Source organism: Anomaloglossus baeobatrachus, chromosome 2 (genome assembly GCF_048569485.1).
Source record: "Anomaloglossus baeobatrachus isolate aAnoBae1 chromosome 2, aAnoBae1.hap1, whole genome shotgun sequence".
Lineage (NCBI taxonomy): Eukaryota > Metazoa > Chordata > Amphibia > Anura > Aromobatidae > Anomaloglossus > Anomaloglossus baeobatrachus.
This window is the reverse complement of record NC_134354.1, coordinates 401,828,613-401,849,693: the sequence shown is the minus strand read 5'-3', so window position 1 is coordinate 401,849,693 and position 21,081 is coordinate 401,828,613. Positions and strand designations below refer to the sequence as shown.

The 21,081-nt window shown below is 48.0% G+C and overlaps 1 protein-coding gene across 1 annotated transcript in view; it reads right to left on the bottom strand.

The window, feature by feature from the left end:
- IL22RA1 (interleukin 22 receptor subunit alpha 1) overlaps nucleotides 1-20,099 on the bottom strand; it is a 46,313-nt gene extending 26,214 nt beyond the window's left edge. The window contains 3 exon segments of the mRNA XM_075336097.1: nucleotides 1,066-1,259; nucleotides 1,622-1,754; nucleotides 19,919-20,099. Coding sequence (XP_075192212.1) covers nucleotides 1,066-1,259; nucleotides 1,622-1,754; nucleotides 19,919-19,961 — 370 coding nt within the window. The 5' untranslated portion in view covers nucleotides 19,962-20,099.
- Between the last annotated feature and the right edge of the window lie 982 nt (nucleotides 20,100-21,081).

Here is a 21,081-nt window from a genome sequence, read left to right as displayed (position 1 = left end):
CGGCTGGAAAGACGGTTCCCACGGACGGCTGCACTTGCTCTCCCAGTAGGTGACGGTGATGTCCCTCTTCCTTGCACCTTTGTTTCTGTGTTGGTAGCGATGGATTCCCACCGGTAACCCGCTCCCCGACTTCAAGCTGGGCCGGAGGAGCTCTACTCTTTGCCCGAAGGCGCTGGCCCTGAGAGACTGGTGCCCTGGCGGTGGCGGTGTCTCTCCTACTCTGGTTGGGCTGTTGCCTTCAATCGGGACTTGGTTGTTGGGGGATCTACGTCCCCTTCACTGACGGATTTGGCAAATTATGGCGACTCCTAGCCTTGCCGGGGTCCGAGAGGCCCCTGCCCTGGTGCTGACTGTCCTTCGGTACACTGCTCCAGACCGCCGGGCCACTACCCGTCCGCGGTCCTTCCAGGAACTTTCAAACGGTCCCCCTCCAGACAGTCACCGCCGTTGCTGACCTTGCTGACCTGTCCTGCACACAGCTGGACTACTTCAGGCTTTCTTTCTGTCACCACTCTTGCTTCTTTCTACTTTCACTACTTGTCTACTCCTTTCACTTCCTCCTCCTAAAACTGAACTCCTCACTCCTGCTCCTCCCTGAGCTTTCTGCCTGGTTTCTCCCGCCTCCAGCGCTGTGAACTCCTCGGTGGGCGGAGCCAACCGCCTGGCCCACCCTCTGGTGTGAATCATCAGCCTCTGGAGGAAGGCAACAAGGATTTTTGGTTAGCTTTGCTGTTCCTAACTGGGATGTAGGGTGTGGTGGTGTGTTGACCTGTGTCCCCTGGCTTGCCCAGGGCGACACACTTATATTTAAGCCTTACGCCGAAAATGCTGAAAATTCCTGCTAGGGCTTAATTTCGGGGTAGGGCTTATTTTCAGGGAAACAGTACTTTGTCACATCATGGCTGATGAAAAGATCTCAGTTGTCTCAAGAGCTTGCATTTTACAATCACTACTTTTATTTTTGTATATCTCTAAGTTTACTATTTTGCTTTTCTAAGAGTAGTGAACATTTACAAAGGAAAGTCATTGTGTTATACAGAAAAGAGACTTCTTAAAAATACTCACTGTCATCCCTTGGGCTCAGTCTTTTTGATATAACCCAGTCAGAGGTACAGTTTGCTGAGAAAGCCATGACTCTCCCAAAATACTGGTTTTCCATGAAGTGTTCTACATCACTTGTTATAGCATTTGTCAAATTACAATTAACTTCAGTGATATTTTGACAATCATGCAGCAGCGACCACTCTGTCTGGCCATATCTAAAAAAAAATTAAGGGAACCATATTTAGAAACTCCAGTGATTATTTAGGGATTTTGCCAAATTATTACATATTCTAGATTATTGGGCAAGTATGTATTATGATGTAAAGAGAAGAAAACAAAAAATTGCTGTATTGTTTTGGACACTTATGTCCAGTAGTAAACCTAAGTAATATAGTGTATGCTTGTAAGGGGATGGACTGGTCGCGTAAGGTGATGAGAGATTGGTGTGGTCTCCAAAAAAGACACAGTTTAGGCCAGATGTACAGTATGTAGAATAGGTGGAAATACAAAATTTACACAAATTTACACCTGCCCATAGAACTTCTAAAGCATATTTACATAGCAGATACTGACTTACCGTTTATATTGGACATTGAATGAGACATCTGGAGCCAAATCATGTTTGTTCCAGTGCAGCATGTATTCAAAATTTGTTGCATTGAAGGTCACATTGTAGTTATTGAAGTTTAGGCAGCTTTCACAACTATGCACTGTGATAAAGAAGTATTAACATTAGAAATAAAATCATCTTCCAAAGATACTCATTTTTTATTTCTCAATCTCAACACATTCCAAAAATGATAACTTTTTAACTATTTCCTTGATACTGCTGTCTAAACTCTTTTTCTAGAAAAAAAATTTCTGATCTCATGGTTGTATCAAGTGTATTGTTTTCTAAGAAAATATATTTCTAAAGGTGCTATTGACTGAATTTCTCACCAGATGTCAATAAAAGCCCATCCAGTCCACACAGGCAAATAAATCTAACCATAGATGTCCATGAATTGTTATGTGTAATAATGACATAGGGAAAAGTATTGAACACATGAAGAAAGAGAGATGCAAAAAGTAATGGAAAGTCATGACATCATCTGATATCTATCAGTAACTAGAAAGCAATCCTGCCATTCAGTGAAAAATAATGTCAGTTGGTTCAATTGATGACCTAGAAAAAGGTGTTTCATTGTCAAGGTGCTACACAAAAAAACATCTCATGATGGGTAAAACCAGTGAGCTGTTTCAAGACATTCACAACCTTATTGTTGCAAACATACTGCTGGCATTGGTAACAGAACAACATGTTTAATGAAATGTGTTTAATATTTTGTATAAAAGCCTTTGTTGGTGATGACAGCTTCAAGACACCTCCTGTATGGAGAAACTAGTCTTGTGCATTGCTCAGGTGGGATTTTGGCCCATTTGTCCACACAAACTCTTCAAATCCTGAAGGTTCTGTGGGCTTTTTCTATGAACTCTCAGCTTAGTTCCTTCCATAAATTTTCTATTGGATTCAGGACAGATGATTGGGTGGGCCATTCTAACAGCTTTATTTTCTTTCTCTGAAACCTATTGAGTTGACTTGGCTGTGTATTTGGGATCATTGCCTTACTGAAATGTCCACGCATGTTTCATCTTCATCATCCTGGTAGATGTTCAGTAGATTTTTATCAAGAATGTCTGGGTACATTTGTCCATTCATCCATTCTTCAATTTTATGAAGTTTTCCGGTACCGAATGCAGAAAAAGTGCCCCACATCATGATGTTCCCACCTCCAAACTTCACTGTTGGTATGGTGTTTTTGGGGTGATATGCAGTGTCTTGTGGCCTCCATAAATATGGTGTATTATGGCATCCAAACTTTTTGGCTCATCTTACCATACTATATTCTCTCAGTATTTAACAGGCTTGCCTAAATGTTGTTGAGCGAACGAGCTTGAACATGCTTTTTGTTCAGCAATGGAGTCTTGCGTGGTAAGTGTCCATACAGGCCATGAAAGTTGAGAGCATTACTTATTGTTCTTTGAAACAATTGTACATGGTGATTGCAGGTCTTTCTGTTGCTCTCCGCAGATGGTCCTTGGCTCTCGGACAGCTCTTCTGATAATTATTTTCACTCCTCTGTTTGAAATCTTGTAGGGAGCACCTGGCTGTCAGTGGTTTATAATATTTTTTATTGCAAGAACTGTCGTTGTCTGTGACCACTGGTAATGTGCCATTTTATTGTAAAGAACAAAATGGTGAGTTCATTTCATGGTACTCCCTGTACATAAGTGTGGTTGTTAGTAAAAAGAACTTTGTCTTTACAAGCTGGTGTGGTTTCCTCATCATGGGGTTGAAGGGTACCAGCTCCACGCAAAGCATAGCAGAAGTGAACTTAGAGATTTCTTCGACTGTAACATCATCACACACAAAAAACAGACTTCCTATCTTTCTGTAGCGTGCCGGGGCATGGAATACAAGTGCCTCACTTATGCCTACTGCCCCAAGCCATGATACACTGGTAAAAGATACTTGGTGAGAGAGTTCAGCTCCTTCCCAGCGCATATGTATGCATATGGGCATACAGTTGAACCCATATGTGCACTGAGGTTAATTTGTTTGTGTTTGCGTTAAAACACTTAAAAAGGGGGGTTGATATGGTTCTAGGAGAATTGCAGTAGTTCTAATTTTTGGAAAAAATTTGGCAAAGGCAATTTAAAAAGATTCGCTTATCTTGTGATGGAGAGGTTCCTTAAAGAAAAATCATGCCTGAGAATTTATGTTTTACACACTGCATCTCTATCCTGTCCACAACCATAAGGCTCAATTTAAATATTGCTGACATGTTCAAATTTCTGCAATTGAATCTGGTTCTATTGAATTGTATTGTGTTGTTTTTGCAGCAAACACATGGTTTTCTGCAATGCTAAATTCAGATCAATGACAAAGTTACAGAAATTTCTCAGCAAATCTTCCATATCTGTAATTAGTCTATGGCTGGATTCACACGAACGTTTAGCATCCGATGCGAGAGCATCAGATGTGATATGCTAATGACTCTCAGCTCTGCTATGCTTCTAGCGTGAGCCGAGTGTCATGTGACCGGATCCTGCAGCTGTGGAGGAGAGAGAGGGATTAATCTCCCCATCGCCTCCATTGTCAGCTGATGTGATTATCACACTACACTCGGATATCATCCTAGTGCAGTCCAATGTTTCTCTCACACCCATAGACTTGTATGGGCACAGGTGACAAGGCTCTCGCTGACAATCACATCAGCTGTGACTTTCTCTCATCCAGAATCTGGATGAGAAAAAAACTGACCATCTGTTCTCCCTCATTGAATAACATTGGTCCGAGTACAATGTGAGATTTTCTCGCATTGCACTCGTCCGATTCATGCGCTCGTGTGAGCGTACTCTCATACTGCTTGTCTTTTTATCCCCTAAAGTAATCAATGCTGTTTTCTTTAAGTTTTGAACCAAGCTACTGTCTGCCATATTGATTTTGCAACATTACCCACCTCTCCTATGGTAGGAAAAGCAGTCATTGCTTAGCACTATAGTATGTAGGAAAGGGAACACAGGCCTCAATGACACCATGAAGGTGGAGATCTGTGAGGGTCAATGAAACCATTCATGAACTCTAACTATGCTCTAGTAAAGGCATCAAGCTAATAGAAACCATGCCTCAAATAGTATGATGTGAGTTTAAAATTTGCCTGAAAGGTCTGGCAACACATATTATTATTATTTATTATTATAGCGCCATTTATTCCATGGCGCTTTACAAGTGAAAGAGGGTATACGTACATCAATCATTAACAGTACAAGACAGACTGGTATAGGAGGAGAGAGGACCCTGCCCGAGAGGGCTCAGAGTCTACAGGGAATGGGTGATGGTACAATAGGTGAGGACAGAGCAGGTTGTGCAGTGGTCTACTGGACTGAGGGCTATTGTAGGTTGTAGGCTTGTTAGAAGAGGTGATACCACACAAAGGACAATCTTTTGCCATATTTAGAAACAATACAAGAAACAACAAAAACTTTCATTTGATTTCTATGTTAGCAAATACTAAGTGAAATAAAACAAAAAGTTTCCATAATTACTAACAGACAGACAGAAAAAAGGCATGCACATGAAACCAAGGATGTGATAGATGATAGATAGATAGATAGATAGATAGATAGATAGATAGATAGATAGATAGATAGATGGATAGATGGATGGATAGATGGATGGATAGATAGATGGATGGATGGATGGATGGATGGATATGGATAGATGGATGGATAGATGGATAGATAGACAGATAGATAGATAGATGGATAGAGTTCAATTTAATTTGGTTAACAGATTTTCAAATGTTCATACGTACTTTAAAAAATTCAGATGTAAAAAAAGGTAAAAGTCCAGAAGTTAAATTCATCCTCGGCTGTACGGAGACATTTGAAAGTCCAGTTATAGAAAATGGAAAAAGTCCAGCCTCACCGGGAAATCTTGCAAATAGATCGCGATTCTATTTCATGTGTGCAACAGAATAAAAATGATAAGGAATCACTTCAAGTGAATAGGATTTCTTATCTTTTTTTATTCTGTTGCACACATGAAATAAAATTGTGATCTTTTTGCAAGATTTCCCGATAATATTGGACATTATTCAAATCTCAAAGTTCAAAAAATGACCATCAAATACATTATCTTGTTTCTTGTTTCACCATTCAGTCACCAAGTTGGCATGCATGAATGATCATATTAATACAAGAAACACTTGCATACTCTTTCTATTTATGTTTTCATATATTTGTATTGTTCACACTGATGAGAAAAAGGGTAACAATGTTTTGAACCTCTGACTTTCAGACTCCATATCTCACCATTCACTACAACTTTTGAGTTTTGTATGTGAGACTACCTTCATTTCATAGACAATCATCTTGGCTATCTCATACATAAATTTGACTTGCAACTATTTAGCATATGATTAGTTATGCAGATTCTGGTCATGTCACGGCATTGTTACTGTTTTGCTCCTCCTTGTGGTGGAAAAAATCTTTTTTTTACTGTATACTGTAAATTACAACCAATTATCAGGTTCCTAATACCGTGTTTCCCTGAAATAAGCCCTAGCAGGAGTTTTCAGAGTAAGGTTTAAATGTAAGCCCTACCTCGAAAATAAGCCCTAGTCGCGGTTCAATAATGATGCGTCCATGCAGCTAAAAAAGTTACCGCAGGACACTTCATTATAGAAAGCAGACATCCCCAGAAGAAAGAAGAGATAAGACCCTGTGATCATACTTACCAGACACCAGATTGCACACCCAAACACATCAGATCGCACACACACACACACACACACACACACACACACACACACACACACACACACACACACACACACACACATGCACACACACAATCACACATCAGACATCAGATCACACACACAATCACACATCAGATCACACACACACTCATTACATCCAGCAATACTGATTGCTTCCGGCCAGGCAGAGAATTCTGGGATGCAGTGCAGTGGAGTAGGAGAACCTGCGAGTGGAACGGATGGAGGACCCAGTAGTGGAAAGCATCAATGATTTCCACTCACAGGTCTCCTATGCATTCTACCTGCAAGTCCTCGCGCTCCACTGCACTACGTCCCAGGATTCTCTGCCTGGCTGGAAGCAATCAGTATTGTTGGATGTAGTGAGTGTGTGTGTGATTTGATGTGTGTATGTGTATGATTCATTGAATTAAGCCAGAATTGAGTCGGAAGTGACCGGAAGGTAACTGCATACATAGTCACTATAAACAATGTTTGTGTTTTTCTGTACTTTCACCCCTATATTACTTCACTTTTTACTGCCCCCTCTGATCCCTAAACCCAGTAATGAACTTTTCATCTCTCCCACCATCCATCTCACCTTCCCCTCAGAGATTTTCCTCCACATTTCACCCTGTGTCTCCAGACACACACGACCATCTTATGGCCTCTCCTGCTCCCACCTACTAACACTCTCACTGCTTCTCCTCACTGCTAGGGATATCGCTCCAAATCCTGGTCCTCCTCACCACATCCCTATTGTCACTTTAAACCCTCATCCACAACCTATCACTAATTTCCGCAACCTCACAAACCTTATACCCATCCACCCAGCCCCCACTCCCCGAGTCCCACTAACAGGAGCTCTATGGAACGCTCGCTCTGTCTGCAACAAGCTATCCTACATTCATGATCTTTTCATCACTAATAAACTTTCCTTCCTCGCCATCACAGAAACCTAGCTCACCCCCTCGGATACAGCCTCTCCTGCTGCACTTTCTTATGGCGGTCTCCAACTCTCTCACACACCCCGCCCCAGTAACAAGCATGGTGGAGGAGTTGGTTTGCTCCTGTCCGACCAATGCTCCTTTACACCAATTCCACTACCACCCTCTGTTACTCTTCCCTCTTTTGAGGTGCACTCCGTCCACATCTACTCCCCCTCTAACCTCCAACTCGCTGTCATTTACTGCCCTCCAGGGCCAGCCACTGACTTTTTTGATCATTTCACCACCTGGCTACTGCACTTCAATTCCACCGACATCCCCACCATCATTATCCCCACTCATCTGTCTCCAAACTTCTAACACTCGCTTTCTCCTTCCAGCTCACTCAATGGTCTTCTGCAGCTACTCACAAAGATGGCCACATGCTAGACCTCATCTTCACTCACCTCTGTTCCCTATCTAACCTCTCTAACTCACCTCTTCCCCTGTCTGACCACAACCTACTCACATTCTCTTCCCTCTCTTCTCCAAGTATGCAACCCCCCCTCCACAAACTTTCACACCCTCGAAGAAATATCAAACGCCTTGATTTACACGCACTTTCTCAGTCCCTTCTCCCTCTCACAGACATTGCATTTTTACACGATGCAGATGCTGCTGCAACTTTATACAACACTACAATCTCATGTTGCGACATTGGGGCTGCAGCTGACCACTTTTGTATTCATTTACCATTTTCTGTGCTGGCAAGGAGTTGTGCCTGTCACAACTGAAGCAGGTGAGTACCTGTCCTATTCCCTGTACCTATCTCTATCGGTTAAAACCCTATGTGCGCTTTCTTTCCACAGTTTTTGCTATCAAACACTACAATCTCTGCAGATCTCGAATCAGCTGCCCCCCTCACTCACACCAAAACCCGCACAATCAACAGGCATCCCTAGCACACGAGTCAGACTAAACAACTGAGACGGGCTTCCAGAATTGCTGAGCGCAGATGGAAGAAGTCTCATTCCACTGAGCACTTCATTGCATATAAAGAGTCCCTCACAACCTTCAAGTCCACACTCACTGCTGCAAAACAAACCTACTTCTCATCCCTCATATCTTCTCTCTCTCACAACCCTAAACAGCTATTCAACACTTTCAATTCTCTCCTCTATCCTCCAGCACCACCTCCCTCTCCTCTCATCTCAGCTGTGAAGACTTTGCCTCTTTCTTCAAGCAGAAGATTGACATCATCAGAGCAAGCTTTGGCCCACAATCACCACGGCCCCTCATCATCGCTACTCAGCCCTCGTCCTCGAAATCCAGCTTCTCCACCATGACAGAAAACAATCTTTCCACTCTTCTCTCAAGATCACATCTAACCACCTGTGCACTTGACCCGCTCCCATCGCACCTCATCCCCAACATCACCGCAGTCCTCATCCCAGCCCTAACCCATCTCTTCAACCTATCACTAACAAGTGGTGTATTCCCCTCATGCTTTAAACATGCCTCCATTACACCCATCCTCAAAAAGCCCTCCCTTGACCCATTCTCTATGTTAAACTATCGCCCCATATCCCTTCTCCCCTATGCCTCAAAACTACTGGAACAGCATGTCCATCTTGAATTGTCCTCATACCTCTCCTCCTGCTCCCTCTTTGACCGGCTACAATCTGGCTTCCAACCACATCACTCTACTGAAACTGCCCTAACCAAAGTCACCAATGATCTACTAACCGCCAAAGCCAAACAACACTACTCTGTCCTCCTCCTCCTGGACCTGTCCTCTGCCTTCGACACAGTAGACCATTCCCTCCTACTACAGATTCTCTCATCTCTGGGCATCACAGACTTGGCCCTATCTTGGATCTCCTCATACCTAACCGACCGAACTTTCAGCGTCTCCTATTCTCACACCACTTCCTCATCTCGCCCCCTATCTGTCTGTGTCCTCCAAGGCTCAGTTCTTGGACCCCTGCTGTTCTCCATCTACACCTTTGGCCTGGGACAGCTCATAGAATCCCACGGCTTTCAGTATCATCTCTACGCTGATGATACGCAGATCTACCTCTCTGGACCTGACATTACCTCTCTACTAACCAAAATTCCTCAATGTCTGTCTGCTATTTCATCCTTCTTCTCTGCGCGATTCCTAAAGCTTAACATGGACAAAACAGAATTCATTGTCTTTCCTCCTCCTCACTCATCCCCTCCAAGAAGCTTTTCCATCAAACTTGATGGTTGCTCACTCTCCCCAGGCTCACAAGCTCGTTGCCTTGGAGTAACCCTTGACTCTGCTCTATCCTTCGAGCCACACATACAAGCCCTCTTCACCTCATGCAGACTACAACTCAAAAATATCTCCCGGATCCGTGCTTTCCTTAACCAAGAATCAGCAAAAACATTAGTGCATGCCCTCATCATCTTCCGCCTCGACTACTGCAACCTCCTGCTCTCTGGCCTCCCTTCCAACACTCTTGCATCTCTCCAATCTATCCTAAACTCTGCGGCCCGCTTAATCCACCTCTCCCCTCGCTATTCCCCAGCCTCGCCACTCTGCCAATCCCTTCACTGGCTTCCCATCGCCCAATGACTCCAGCTCAAAACATTAACCATGACATACAAAGCCATCCACAACCTGTCTCCTCCTTACATCTGTGACCTAGTCTTCCGGTACCTACCCGCACGCAACCTCAGATCCTCACAAGATCTCCTTCTCTACTCCTCGCTTATCTCCTCTTCCCACAATCGCGTACAAGATTTCTCCCGTGTCTCCCCCATACTCTGGAACGCTCTACCTCAGCATATCAGACTCTACCCTACCGTGGAAAGCTTCAAGAGGAACCTCAAGACCCATCTCTTCCAACAAGCCTACAACCTACAATAACCCTCAGTCCAGTACACCACTGTGCAACCTGCTCTGTCCTTACCTATTATACCATCACCCATTCCCTACAGACTGTGAGCCCTCGCGGGCAGGGTCCTCTCTCCTCTTATACCAGTCTGTTTTGTACTGTTAATGATTGTTGTATGTATACCCTCTTTCACTGTAAAGCGCCATGGAATAAATGTCGCTATAATAATAAATAATAATAACAATAATAATCCGATTTTGGTTGAGACATGCTTGAATCTGACTGAGAGCATACCCAGAAGGATTCAGGCAGTGTTGAAAGCCAAAGTTGGAGTTACAAAATAATACCAAAATAATAAAAATTTAAATTTAGATTTTTAGGAGCAAAACAGTAACAATGCAAAGACATGACAAGAGTATGCATAACTAATCATATGCTGAATAGTAGCAAGTCAAATTTATGTATGAGATAGACAAGATGATTGTCTATAAAATGAAGGTAGTCTCATGCTCAAAGCTGTAGTGGATGGTGAGATATGGAGTCTGAAACTCAAAAGTTCAAACCATTCTTACCCTTTAGCTCGTCAGTGTATATAGTTATGTTAAGGCTGATTTACACCTTACAATTTCATATGCGATCTCATATGCGATCGCATGCGCCCCCATCGTATGTGCGGCATGGTCAATTTGTTGCCTGTGTCGCACAAACGAGTAAACCCCGTCACACGCACTTACCTTCCTAACGACCTCGCTGTGGGCGGCGAACATCCACTTCCTGAAGGGGGAGGACGTTCGGCGTCACAGTGACGTCACACAGCGGCTGCACAATAGAAGCGGAGGGGCGGAGATGAGCGGGACGTAAACATCCCGCCTACCTCCTTCCTTCAGCATTGCCGGCGGGACGCAGGTAAGCAGTGTTCATCGCTCACGGGGGGTCACACACAGCGATGTGTGCTGCCTCGGGAACATTGAACAACCGCACGTTCAATTTTTATAAAATGAGCAACGTGTATGCGATCAACGTTTTTGCATACAATCGGAATCACACATAGCTGTCACACTCTACAATATCACTAACGATGCCAGATGTGCGTCACTTACGACGTGACCCCGCCAACATCTCGTTAGATATATTGTAGCGTGTAAAGCCCGCTTAACCCTAAACAGCTATCCACCGCTTTTATATTGATGAACTGTCAGATCGGTGGGGTCTGATTCCTTGTACCTCCAGGGATCAGTTGTTTATATCCTTTGTCACCAGCTCTCCGAGCAGCTGATTATTGGCGGAGCAAGGTGTAGAACTCTATTTACTTGATATTTAAAACCTATTCTAAAGATAATAATAATAAAAATAATAATAATAATTTTATTCATTTATATAGCACTATTAATTCCACAGCGCTTTAGATACATCAGCTATAAGTCATCAATATCAAGATAGTGGAAAACCCTAAGCTTCACCATTTTAGATTTTTTTTAGTTACTTATAAATTTAGTTAGATCATTGAAAATCTAGATTAAAGATTTTTCTACAGTATGTCTACATGACTTATTTAATCTATATATATATATATAATTGCCTTATTCTGTCTGTCTGTCTGTCTGTCTGTATGTCTGTCTGTCTGTCTTGCTCCAAAATTGTGTCCTTACGATGACACAAAGCTGAATGGCCGCTGGGCTCGCCATGGCCCCGCCCCCCCGCATGGATTGGCCGCTCGCCCAGGCTGCGCCCCCACACGGATTGGCCGGCCGCTCGCCCAGGCTCCGCCCCCCCACAGATTGGCCTCTTGCCCCGGCACCCTGCAGGCATTGGCAACTCGGCCACGCCCCGCCCCCCTCACGCAATGCACGCTAGCTCTGGCCCCGCCCCCCCCCACGCATTCCCCGAACCGACACGGTCACGGAGCCACGAAAACCAGGTGAGTACTGTACCCCCGGGAGCCCACATCAGCGTACACCGCCAAACCAGCCGACACATACCCTCGCATTGCTGGGGCTGGCCGGCGTATGCTGGTGTGGGCTCCCGTGCGAGCGGGGGACGAGATACGCTGGTAACCATGGTACCATAGTTACCAGCGCATCAAGGTCCTGCAGCGGCGGAACATACACACACGCACACACATAACAACAGACACACACACACATACATCAGATCACACTCACTCTCACACACACATCACACACACACATCACATCGCATCCACACACTCACAACATCCTGGGATATCGCTTGCTTCTCGGCGGCGATACTGTGCTGTGAGCTTCCAGGACCTGCCGGAGGATCACATGGCCAGAAGCATGTGGTATCTCCGGATGTTGTGAGTGTGAGCGCGTATGTGCAATATCGTCAATGTGTGTGTGCGTGAGTGTATGCGATCGGGTGTGCGTGAGTGTATGCGATCGGGTGTGTGTGAGTGTATGCGATCGGGTGTGTGTGAGTGTATGCGATCGGGTGTGTGTGTGTGTGTGTGTGTGTGTGTGTGTGAGTGTATGCGATCGGATCTGTGAGTGTCGGAAGAGGAGCACGGCGTGCTGGAGGAGGCTGGGAGGAGAGAGGCTGATCCTGGGGAAGGCTGGGATGGGGAGGCTGAGAGAAGAGAGGCTGATGCTGGGGGAGGCTGAGGCTGGGGTAGGCTGGGATGGGGAGGCTGAGAGAAGAGAGGCTGATGCTGGGGGAGGCTGAGGCTGGGAGGAGAGAGGCTGATGCTGGGGACCGAAAAGGCTGATGCTGGGAGGAGAGAGGCTGATGCTGGGGGAGGCTGAGGCTGGGGTAGGCTGGGAGGAGAGAGGCTGATGCTGGGAAGAGAGAGGCTGATGCTGGGAGGAGAGAGGCTGATGCTGGGGGAGGCTGATGCTGGGGGAGGCTGAGGCTGGGGTAGGCTGGGAGGAGAGAGGCTGATGCTAGGGACAGAAAAGGCTGATGCTGGGAGGAGAGAGGCTGATGCTGGGAGGAGAGAGGCTGATGCTGGGGGAGGCTGAGGCTGGGGTAGGCTGGGAGGAGAGAGGCTGATGATGGGAGGAGAGAGGCTAATGCTGGGAGGAGAGAGGCTGATGCTGGGGGAGGCTGAGGCTGGGGTAGGCTGGGAGGAGAGAGGCTGATGCTGGGAGGAGAGAGGCTGAGGCTGGGAGGAGAGAGGCTGATGCTAGGGACAGAAAAGGCTGATGCTGGGAGGAGAGAGGCTGATGCTGGGATGAGAGAGGCTGATGCTGGGGACAGAGAGGCTGATGCTGGGGACAGAGAGGCTGATGCTGGGGACAGAGAGGCTGATGCTGGGAGGAGAGAGGCTGATGCTGCGGTCAGAGAGGCTGATGCTGCGGTCAGAGAGGCTGATGCTGGTGCAGCATGGGGGATGGAGCACGATGGGGGTGCGCAGCATGGGGGATGGAGCACGTTTGCGAGTGCGCAGCATGGCAGATGGAGCACGTTTGGGAGTGCGCAGCATGGCGGATGGAGCACGTTTGGGAGTACGCAGCATGGCGGATGGAGCACGTTTGGGAGTGCGCAGCATGGCGGATGGACCATGTTTGGGAGTGCGCAGCATGGCGGATGGAGCACGTTTGGGAGTGCGCAGCATGGCGGATGAACCACGTTTGGGAGTGCGCAGCATGGCGGATGGAGCACGTTTGGGAGTGCGCAGCACGGCGGATGGACCACGTTTGGGAGTGCGCAGCATGGCGGATGGAGCACGATGGGGAGTGCGCTGCATGGGGGATGGAGCACGATGGGGACTGCGGAGTATGGCGGATGGAGCACGTTTGGGAGTGCGCAGCATGGCGGATGGAGCACGTTTGGGAGTGCGCAGCATGGTGGATGGAGCACGTTTGGGAGTGCGCAGCATGGCGGATGGAGCACGTTTGGGAGTGCGCAGCATGGGAGATGGAGCACGATGGGGGGTGCGCAGCATAGGGGATGGAGCACGATGGGGAGTGCGCTGCATGTGCATGGGGGATGGAGCACGATGGGGAGTGCGCTGCATGGGGGATGGAGCACGATGGGGAGTACGCTGCATGGGGGATGGAGCACGATGGGAAGTGCACACCTCCCCCCAACACACACACATACACACACGCGCGTGCACTGCACAACACACCACACACACACACTGGGAACCACAAACAACTGCCCTACACAGACACCCACACACACAGACAACGCTGCACACACACAACACCCAACACACAAACACCACGGCACACACAAATATACGCACATGCCGCACAACACACACATTGCACAAAACATACCTCCCCCCAAAACACACACACGCACCCCACACCCACACAAACCGCGCAACACACACACACACAACGCTACAGACACACAGCGCTCCACAAACAACGCAACACACGCAACACACATACAACACCGCTCTCACCCCCCGTCACACCCAGGCAACACCCAGAACATGTACAGCGCCCTACACAAACACTTGGTAACTACACACAACAACATCTATATATTGTGAGGTAGCACGGTCGGCTGCGCCGCAGAAGACACGGGATCCAGGCATTAAGGTTCACAGCACACGGTTTTAATCCAAACAAAAGTCCACAACAATATACATGTGCCTCTCCAGCAGAGAACTCAGGGAGTTCTGTTCACTCCCTCACACCCGTCACACCTGCCCTCGTTCCTGTTTCCATTTAACCCTTCCTTCAGCCTGTAGGGAAACAGCATTAACCCTGTAGTGGATTTACTTTCTATCATGGAGTGAGCACAACCGGGGCGAGACATACCGGCCGTCATAGATAACCCCGGTCACAGTCTCACATACCCCCCCTCAGTTCAAGCGAGCGGGGTTGAACTCCCGCCATCAAACACGGGCCGCGGGACAAGGCATCGGCGTTGCCCTGCAACCTACCGGCCCGGTGTTCAACCGTAAACCGGAAGTTCTGCAGAGAAAGGAACCACCAGGTAACCCGGGCATTCCGTTCCTTGGCGGACCTCATCCAGACCAGCGGAGAGTGATCCGTCACCAAGCGAAACTGCCGTCCCAGCAGGTAATAGCGTAGGGACTCCAAGGCCCACTTGATCGCCAGGCACTCCTTCTCCACTACGCTATAATTCCGCTCGGGAGGGGTGAGCTTCCTACTTAAGAAGGTGACGGGGTGTTCCTCCCCCTGAACCACCTGAGACAGCACTGCCCCCAGGCCGACCTCTGAGGCGTCAGTCTGTACTATGAACTCCTTCCGGAAATCAGGGTGTACAAGAACGGGCTGTCCGCACAGGACCTCCTTCAGGGCCCGGAAGGAGTCCTCGGCCTGCGGAGTCCAGCGCACCATGACGGACTTCTTGCCTTTGAGAAGGTCCGTCAAGGGGGCTGATAGTCCCGCAAAATCCTTTACAAACCTCCTGTAGTATCCACGATACCCAGGAAGGCCCTAACCTGCTTCGTGGTCAGGGGTCTAGGCCACTTCTGGATCGTCTCAACCTTGTTAACTTGGGGCTTAATCACTCCTTGGCCTATCACGTAGCCCAAGTAGCGGGCTTCCGTGAGTCCCAACGCACATTTCTTGGGATTGGCTGTCAAGCCGGCTGTTCGAAGCGCGTCCACCACCGCTTGTACCTGTTCCAAGTGGGTCTGCCACTCGGAGCTGTAAATAATGATGTCATCAAGGTACACTGATGCATACGCCTGGTGGGGTTCCAGCACTAAGTCCATCAACCTCTGGAACGTGGCCGGAGCGCCATGTAACCCAAAAGGCAAGACAACATAGTGGAAGAGACCCTCTGGCGTAACAAAAGCGGTTTTCTCCTTGGCGGACTCCGTCAGTGGCACTTGCCAGTACCCCTTGGTCAGGTCGAGCGTGGTAAAATATCGCGCCTGTCCCAGCCTATCAATCAGCTCATCCACCCGAGGCATGGGGTAGAGATCGAACTTGGATATTTCGTTCAATCTCCTAAAGTCATTGCAGAACCTTAAGGAGCCATCGGGTTTTGGTATTAGGACAAATCGGACTAGCCCATTCACTCTGGGATTTTTCGATGACCCCCAGGCTTAACATTGTCTTTACTTCCTCCGATATGGCTTGTCGTCGAGCCTCCGGTACCCGGTATGACTTCAGGCGTACCTTCAGGTGGGGCTCGGTGACAATATCATGTCGTATCAGACTGGTCTTACCGGGCAGCTCGGAGAAGACATCGGGGTTCTGCTGAACCAACCGTCTGGCCTCTCGCCTCTGAGTTTTGGTGAGGGCTTCTCCAATCCTGACTTCCGGTTCGTCCTCTCCGGAGGTCGCTGGAGCCGGATGTGAACGACCCGAAGAGGAGGGAGGTGGGGACAAAACAACCATCAGGCTTTCCCGTTCCTGCCAAGGTTTTAATAGGTTGACATGGTATATTTGTTCAGGTTTCTGCCTACCGGGCTGCAACACTTTATAGTTAACCACCCCGACTCTTTCCTTTATCTCGTAGGGGCCTTGCCACTGAGCCAGGAATTTACTCTCCGCCGTGGGGATTAATACCAGCACCCGATCCCCGGGTTTAAAGGTCCGCACGGTGGCTTGTCTATTGTAGCGGCCGCTTTGCGCGGCCTGAGCCTCCTGTAAATGCTCCTTCACAATTGGCATGACCGCGCTTATGCGGTTTTGCATACCCAAAATGTGTTCAATCACACTTTTATGGGGGGTGGGCTCTTGCTCCTATGTTTCCTTTGCCAGGTCCAACAATCCCCGGGGATGTCGCCCGTATAACAATTCAAAAGGCGAAAACCCCATGGATGCCTGTGGCACCTCTCGTATGGCAAACATCAAATAGGGAAGCATCATATCCCAGTCTTTCCCGTCCTTTGAAATCACCCTTTTGAGCATGGTTTTCAGGGTTTTATTGAAACGCTCGACTAAACCGTCCGTTTGAGGATGATACACAGACGTACGCAACTGCTTGATCTGGAGTAGCCGGCATAGCTCTTTGGTCACTTTAGACATGAATGGGGTCCCCTGATCCGTAAGGATCTCCTTGGGCAACCCCACCCGGCAGAACACAGCAAACAACTCCCGAGCTATAAGCTTTGCTGCAGTATGTCTGAGGGGTATCGCCTCGGGATACCGGGTGGCATAGTCAACGATCACTAGGATGTGTTGGTGCCCTCGAGCGGACTTTACGAGGGGCCCCACCAGATCCATCCCTATCCGTTCAAAAGGGACTTCTATAATGGGTAACGGTACCAACGGACTGCGAAAATGGGTCAGGGGTGCGGTAAGCTGACACTCCGGGCAGGTTTCGCAGAACCGTTTTACCTCCCCAAAGACCCCGGGCCAATAGAACCTTTGCAATATTCGCTCCTGCGTTTTCTTGACCCCTAGGTGGCCACTCATCAGGTGTTTATGAGCCAAGTCGAGGACCCGCCGGCGATACGGCTGGGGCACCACCAACTGCTCTACCCCCACGCCCCGTATTTCACCTACCCGGTAGAGTAAATCCTGCTTAAGAGCGAAATGGGGGTACCTTACCTGGGCACCGGGCAGCTGTGCCACCCCGTCAACTACTGTCACCCGACTCCGGGCATGTATTAATGTAGGGTCCTGGAGTTGGGCTGTCCCAAACGTATCCGGGGACGCCTCCAACTCCGGGATGGGTTCGACCGTCTCAGCCTCTCCTGCCAATACCTCTAGGGGCGACCTATCGGGTTCACCTTCTGTCCCTATCATGGGGGCCCCTACGGCAGGTGTCCCGGATTCAGGATTGTAGGGCTCAGGTCCCGGACTGACCAATATCTGAGGGGACTTAGGAGGTCCCCTCCATAAAGTCCAAAAATAGGGCAGATCCCTTCCTAGGATCACGTCATATGGAAGAGTGTTAATAAGTGCCACCTCATGTTGCACCTGACCGCAGGGTGCTGTGATGGTGACGATCCCCGTGGGATAGTCTCGGCGGTCCCCATGTATGCAAACCACCCCCACGGTACGTCCTGTGGCCTTTACTTTAGCCCTCAAGGTGGATCGCACAAGGGTCACTTAGCTTCCGGAATCCAACAATCCTGTAACCGGACATCCATTCACCTGTATTTGACACAAGTGGGGCTCCGTCTCTGGGGAGACCAGGTCAGCGGTACACACCACCTGAGCATACATTGAACCCCTCCAGGTAACCCCACAATCCATGGGCTCCGTGGTGAGTGGACATTGGGCTTCCATATGTCCCACCCGCTGGCACCGCCAACATCTAATAGGGAAGGAAACCTTGACGGGTTGTCGTTTAGGGTACAGAACCTTCCGGACCTCAGGAACGACGGGCGCGGCCTCAGATGGGACGGTAGGGGACTCCTGCACCGTTATCAGCGGTGGGTCCTTGGCCCTAGGCTTGGAGGGGCCGGACCGACGGGCAGTACGCAAAGTCTCAGTGTCCCGTATTAAGTCCTGCGTAGCCACATGCCGCTCTACCAGGGATACTAATTGGTCGAGGGTACTCGGGTCACCCTGTCCTACCCACCGTTGAACGATGACGGGTAAAGTGCGCCCAAAACGATCAACTACTACCCTTTCCACCATTTGCGCCGGGCTCAAAGTGTCAGGCTGCAACCACTTTTTTACAAGATGCAACAAGTCATAGGCCTGGGAGCGTACGGGTTTGGCTTCCTCATAGAACCACTGATTTACCCGCTGAGCCCGTACATAGGTATTCACCCCCAACCGAGCCAGTATTTCGGCTTTCAGGGTCGCATAGTCAATGGCGTCCTCGGTACAGAGGTCCAGGTACGCTTTTTGGGGTTCCCCCGTCAGATATGGCGACAATACCTCAGCCCACTGGGGGGTCGGCAGCTTTTCCCGCTCGGCCACCCGCTCAAACACCGCCAGGAACGCTTCCACATCATCCCCCGGGGTCATCTTTTGCAACGCTTGTCTCACCGCTTTCCGGACGCTGCCGTCGTCACCCGGTCCCGGGGTTGTTGCTGCCGGTCCGGCACGGATCGACTTGGCCAGGAGAACCATCTGTTCTTGATGTCTTTGTTCCTGCAATTGCAAGGCTTGCTGCTGACGTGTATTGGCCTGAACCAGCTGTTCTTGGTGCCTTTTGTCCTGCACTTGCAAGGATTGCTGCTGACGTTCCAACGCCCGGAGCAGGTGTTCATTAGTCTGTTGTTGCTGTGCATTAGCCTGAGCCAGCTGCTTTAGTATGTCCTCCATGGCGTCACCGGGTTTGGGCTGTAGTATAGCCGCTCGAATCCAGGACATGTGCTACTGGGTCACCAGGGATGGATGCTACACCTCACCGGCTGTCATGCCCGCCGATTCTCCACCATATGTGAGGTAGCACGGTCGGCTGCGCCGCAGAAGACACGGGATCCAGGCATTAAGGTTCACAGCACACGGTTTTAATCCAAACAAAAGTCCACAACAATATACATGTGCCTCTCCAGCAGAGAACTCAGGGAGTTCTGTTCACTCCCTCACACCCGGCACACCTGCCCTCGTTCCTGTTTCCATTTAACCCTTCCTTCAGCCTGTAGGGAAACAGCATTAACCCTGTAGTGGATTTACTTTCTATCATGGAGTGAGCACAACCGAGGCGAGACATACCGGCCGTCATAGATAACCCCGGTCACAGTCTCACAATATATATATAACAAAAATCATACATGAACTACACAATACGTAAATTCTAGAATACCCGATGCGTAGAATCGGGCCACCTTCTAGTGATATTATAAAGCACTATTTACAATGCTGCCAGGAGCAGCGATTGAACTACATTTAATGCCTATTTATGTTCTTTAGGCTTCCTGAAGCTTTTCACTCATTGTTATATAATCTGAAGATACTGTATATTTTGAAAAACTTACCTGAAATAAAGCTGATAACCAGGAATAAATATATTATCTTCATTTACTTTGAGAATCCATAAAATCATCAAACTTAGACGTACAGTATTCCCAGTATGGCTCTGAGGGGAGTGAAACCAAAAACGCAGACGTCCTTTCTATGTTCCATGCCGTGCGCTCTGTTAAAATAGTGCTAAGGAAATATTCATGTCAAAGATTTTTTTTCTAATGCTAAGAAGGGTGTTTCCTGTTTTAAGGTTGTTGATGACTCAAGACTCAATGACATCTACAACCTGAAAGGCAGGTCTTGTGAAATAGCATGATGGCTGCGCACTTGTATGTAGGGTGAATGATGCTTGAATGTTACATTGGAAGTTTCAGTTATTCTGATCATAGACTATACTCAGATATTACTTTTTATGTAACTATTCTGTCTGCAATGATGTTTCAGATGATCTGATGGACATTTCTATGATCACAGTTAGTGTTGAGCGAGTAGTTAACTATTCATACTCACTATGCTGTTAGCGAGTACTGTCCGCTACTTGCATATTCATTACGAGTAGTGGGCGCAATGTAAGTCAATGGGAAATACTCGCTAAGTAGTGAGTAACTTGGTAGCCGTACTATTCGCTACTCGCACGAAAAGTACGGCTTTAGGGTTACTCGCTACTAAGTGAGTATTTCCCATGGACCTACTTTGCGCCCGCTACTCGTAACGAATATGTGAGTAGCGGACAGTGCTCACTAACAGCATAGCGAGTACGAATAGTTAACTACTCGCTCAACACTAATCACAGTCCTCACAGATGGCAGCAGCATCATTAGTACAAGAGCTGTGTACTAAGAAAAATCTTGTATAAATGTAAATGTTGTAATGAGTACAAAAAAGTGTTGTGTAACGATGATTGGACAAACCATATGGGCGTCTCTGCATTTAAAGACTTGCGACAGGATCTGGGCCAGAGTCTCACTTTACCATCTGATACTCCTTTTATTAAACATAATTTTCTTGGTGCTTCTAGGGTTAATGTCGGTTTTCTTTTCCAGCAGCTTCTGATTACTCTCCTCAGGTGTTTCCAGGTTGTGACCACTCCCTTCCCCTAATATATGGTCACATCTCCCAGTAGAGGGGGCTGTTATTCTGAATCCATTTTGAATCTAGGCCTGGAGGTGGAAGAATC